General features: G+C 45.3%; 1 protein-coding gene across 1 annotated transcript; it reads right to left on the bottom strand.

Moving 5' to 3' along the window:
• Positions 1-395: 395 nt before the first annotated feature.
• LOC121139828 (casein kinase I-like) lies at positions 396-2,337 on the bottom strand. Its single transcript, XM_040743827.1, has one exon. The coding sequence runs from the start codon at positions 2,071-2,073 to the stop codon at positions 826-828; it is 1,248 nt and encodes a 415-aa protein (XP_040599761.1). The 5' UTR covers positions 2,074-2,337; the 3' UTR covers positions 396-825.
• Positions 2,338-4,458: the final 2,121 nt, after the last annotated feature.

Raw genomic sequence — 4,458 nt, forward strand, 5'->3', positions numbered from 1 at the left:
CAGGACTCAGAAAGAAGTACCCAGAGGCTCAGATGACTGGCTGGCAGGACTAACAGCCACATTCTGGGATGCTACCACATGAGCAGTGTGTTCCCCCACCCCAGGCCCGTGCTCAGTACCGGGGAATTCTGGGAAGAAAGGAGAAGCCATGGCAACACCATTAGAGCCCAAATATAAACAAGGAAATAAGGCCAGCATGTCTTAGGATTAAGGTCAACACCTTTTTTTTATGAGACACGGTTTCACTGGATTGTTTTGGATGCTGTCTGTCCAGCCCGGCCTCGAACTCACAGATATCTGCCTGCCTCTGCCTCAGTCAACATCTTTTTTAAGACCGCAAAAACAGACAAGAAAGAAACAATAAAAAGACAGATTTCTTTATACAGATTTAATACAGTAATTTTTAGCAAAATGATACAAAACTGTCTTAACCAAGTAGAAGACTGGTACCTGAGGTGGAATCATCCGGGAGTGCAGGTCTGCCACCACCGGTGGGAGCTCAGAGGCTCGTCGTCACAGGGAGTCTGGTTCTCTCTATAATGGTCTCCCAGCCTCTGCTGTTAGTTCCAGCCCCATGATAACTGAGCTCACATGGGGTCACGGTGTAGCCCCTGGCGATGGCACCTCTTGGAGCCTGTCCATTTAGTTTGTGTTTTGATTCCCCATGAGCATCACTGGGTAAGTGGCCTGGAGTGCTCCTGGTGTTAACATTTCAGGTTTAGAAGGAGGGGGGGGGAGAGGGGAGGGCATGTCACTAGTAAAGCCATTGTTAACAGAGTAGATCAGCCATGCACTGTCTGCCCTTCACAGCAAAAAGGAGACTTCTCATTGGTGTACGACAGACTGACGACCTCTGGAAGACCCTCGACCGGGAACCTGTGAGGCGGACCTGCGAGAGGTATCTTGTTGGCCCCTGAGATCAGATGAGGAGACATTGACTGGTGCCCCACGGTGCTGCCGCATGCTCACTTTCCGTTCTCGTTCCATGCCAGAGATGGGCCTAGGACAGGTGTTGGCCATGTGTGAGGTATGGATAAGCGCCGTTGGGCGAACCACTTCCTGAGTTCCCCGAAGACGGCAAGAAGCTGTAGAAGGGAGGCCACTGGTGGCTGGATTCTGCGAGTGTCTTAATCGCTCCTCTCTGTCCCGGCGTTCCTGCTCGGCATCATCTGCACCTCGGCTGGCACCAGATTTGAGCATGTTCCAGTCGAACACGTAGTCATAGGAGAAGCCCTGGCGATGGAATACATTTCTGAAGAGGTGTCTTAGGTAGGAGTAGTCAGGTTTGTCTTCAAAATGTAAGGAACGGCAGAAATTCAGGTATGTGGCAAATTCAGATGGATAGCCCCTGCACAGCACTTCAACGGGGGTGGACATCTTCTTCTCAGTGATCCTCTCATACTTCTGCCTCTTGGTGGCAGCCTTCAGCCCCTGCCAGGGGAGAGAGCCCAGGTTGAAGTACATCATCACGTACCCCAGGGATTCCAAATCATCCCTTCGAGACAATTCAATGCCAAGGTGCATGTTGATGGAGGCATAGCGCACCGTACCCGTGAGGTTCTTGCTCTCTCGATAAGGGATATGCTGGTGGGTGCGGGCATCTCGGTACTTCTTGGCCAGACCAAAGTCAATGATGTGGACCAGGTTGCCTTTCTTTCCCCGCCCCATGAGGAAGTTTTCTGGCTTCACATCTCGGTGGATATAATTCTTCGAATGAATGTACTCAATACGACTTATCATTTGGTCAGCAAGCAATAGGACAGTTTTGAGACTAAACTTCCTTGAACAGAAGTTGAAGAGGTCTTCTAGGCTCGGTCCTAGTAGCTCCATCACTATGGCATTGTAGTCTCCTTCAGACCCACCCCATCTGATGGTAGGTATGCCCACTGCTCCCTGCATCGTTTTGTAGATCTTGCTCTCAATGTGGAGTTGAGGATGTTTGGCTTTAACACTTTCAAGCTTGATGGCAACTTCTTCTCCGGTAGCAATGTCCGTACCTAGATAGACTTCTCCGAAGGAGCCGCTGCCGATCTTGTGTCCCAGCAGGTACCTGTTCCCGACCCTCACCTCCATGGCAGCTGTGTGGCTCCCTGTTGCCTGCCCAGCTGCTTCCTGCGTTTGTGCTCCTGGAGGTGGCCCAGCTGCTGCAGCCACTGAGTGTCAGATCCGGCTCCGCCCCCTTTACGGCCCTGCTTTCATCATTGCTTTCTGGTTGCCCATTCGCTCTCAGCGCCTCTATAAGGGGCCGATGGGACAGTCCGAGCTCTGCCACAGCTGCTCTGGGCCTGCTGGCCCCTCTCACCCTCTCCCAGCCGCGGATGGGCTGGGATCTTCGGGGCCTGACTCCCCCTTCCACTGCCTAAAGGAGGGCCCTCATCGTGCTGTGACGTCACTTCCCCTAGCAACACAAAGGGGTGGGCTTATAGCTGGATCTTAAGTTAGATTACTTTCCAATTTTCTGAGAGACTGCCATACCGATTTGATAGTGATTGTACAAGTTTGTACTCCCACCAGCAGTTGAGGAGTGTTGTCTTTGCTCTGCCTCCTTGCCAGTATGGGCTGTCATTTGTGTAATTGATTTTAGCCATTTTAACAGGTGTATGAAGGAATCTCAAAGTAGTTTTGATTTGCATTTCCCTGATGGTTAAGGATGTTGAACATTTCTCTAGGTGGTTTTCAGTTATTTGCTATTCTTCTATTGATAATTCTCTGTTTAGATATGTATCCCATTTTAAAATTGGATTATTTGATATTTTGATGCCTAGTTTTTTGGGTTCTTTGTAAATTTTGGAGATCAACCCTCTGTCAGATGTAGGGTTGGTGAAGGTCTCTGCCCATCTGTAGGCTGTTGCTATGTCTTATTGACAGTGTTCTTTGCCTTACAGGAGCTTTTATGTTTCACGAGGTCCCATTTATTAATTGTTAATCTTAATGCCTATGTTGTTGGTGTTCTGTTCAAGAAGTTGTCTTCTGTCCCAATGTGCTCAAGGATATTCTACATTTTATCTTCTATCAGGTTCAGTGTATCTGGTTGTATGTTGAGATCTTTGAACCACTTGAGCTTGAGTTTTGTGCAAGGTTATAGAGATGAATCTATTTGCATGCTTCTACATACAGACATCCAGTTAGAACAGCACCATTTTTTGAAGATGCTTTTTTTGTATTTTGACTTTCTAGCTTGTTTGTAAAAATCAGGTGTTCATATGTATGTGAATTTATATCTGGATTTTTGATTCTATTCCATTGATCAAAAAGCCTGTATTTGTGTCAATACCTTGTGGATTTCATTACTATAACTCTGTAGTTGATTGTGAAGCATGTTCTCTCTCTCTTTATCTATTCAACATTGAACTCTAAAGTTTCCATGTGTCTTTTCACATATCCCACTTCTTTCTTCCTTATTTGACAAGAGTATTTATCAGAGTTCGACAACCTATGGCCATGGATGAAATTAAGCCCATGGATTCTTTTTTTAAACAGTTGATTTCTGGATCCTAGCCTTATTCTAGATGTACAAATGGAGAAGGATGAAGATAGAAATCATATGAAATGTCTTCCTCAATGGTCTTCACATATTGATTTTTGACATTAGCTGGTGTTACCTAGGTTCAGACACACTCTTCTAGGGGCATGTGAATTTACTCCTGCAATGAGGACATGAAACGTGGTCCCTGTCCCTATGACTTGCTCTGAGGATAGGTAAAGCCCATGTTTCCAGAGTGATTGGAGAGCTGAAAAAATAAACAGTGCAAGAAAATTTTCAAGTAACCAAGATTGTTTCTTTTCCCAAAGATGAAAAATGAGTGGTTCACTGTGGGGGTGCAGGTGGAGCTAAAGACAAGAGTGATTGGTGACTATTGATAAGTTCCTACTATGGCTAATAAATGGAATTTATTCATTTATTCTCTATTAAGCAAGGGTCATAAAGAAAGTCTCGTTGCTCTCCTTATTTCTTTGATGTAAGTAACAAAAACACATGATATTAATGTGAAATGACGCACAAGGATGAAATTATGGGTGTACCGCTGTGGAAACTCTTATTTTGCTTGTTGAATGGTGGGAGATATAATGAAGAAATGTGGTTATCAGGGAAGTTTCCAAACAAGCTTCCTGCCAATACTTCCCAAATGGGAAAACCTGTTTCATTTCAAAACCAGGTTGCCTTAAGATCTTTGTAAGTTGCTTATAAGATAGATTTGAAATTCCTGCAATTTTTGTTATAGTTACTTGGTTTTGATACAAGGGTCTTGCTATGTAGCTCATCTCCTTGCTTCAGCCTCTCAAATGTTGGGATTGCCGGTATACAACACCATGCATACATCATTCTTCTAAGAAAGCTATTCCATCCGTTAAATTGCAAACTGTAAAAGACAGGATCTTTGTTCTTATTGATGCTGGTGCTGCTACTTCCCTTGAATTCTTCATTAAGCCTAGCACCTTGGCAGTAGTGCTTATCTT

The sequence above is a fragment of the Mesocricetus auratus genome, unplaced genomic scaffold (genome assembly GCF_017639785.1).
Source record: "Mesocricetus auratus isolate SY011 unplaced genomic scaffold, BCM_Maur_2.0 Super-Scaffold_100003, whole genome shotgun sequence".
In the NCBI taxonomy this organism is placed as follows: Eukaryota; Metazoa; Chordata; class Mammalia; order Rodentia; family Cricetidae; genus Mesocricetus; species Mesocricetus auratus.

Coding starts and splice junctions, on each gene's coding strand:
- LOC121139828 (XM_040743827.1), bottom strand. CDS start 2,073: ATGGAGGTGAGGGTCGGGAACAGGTACCTGCTGGGACACAAGATCGGC.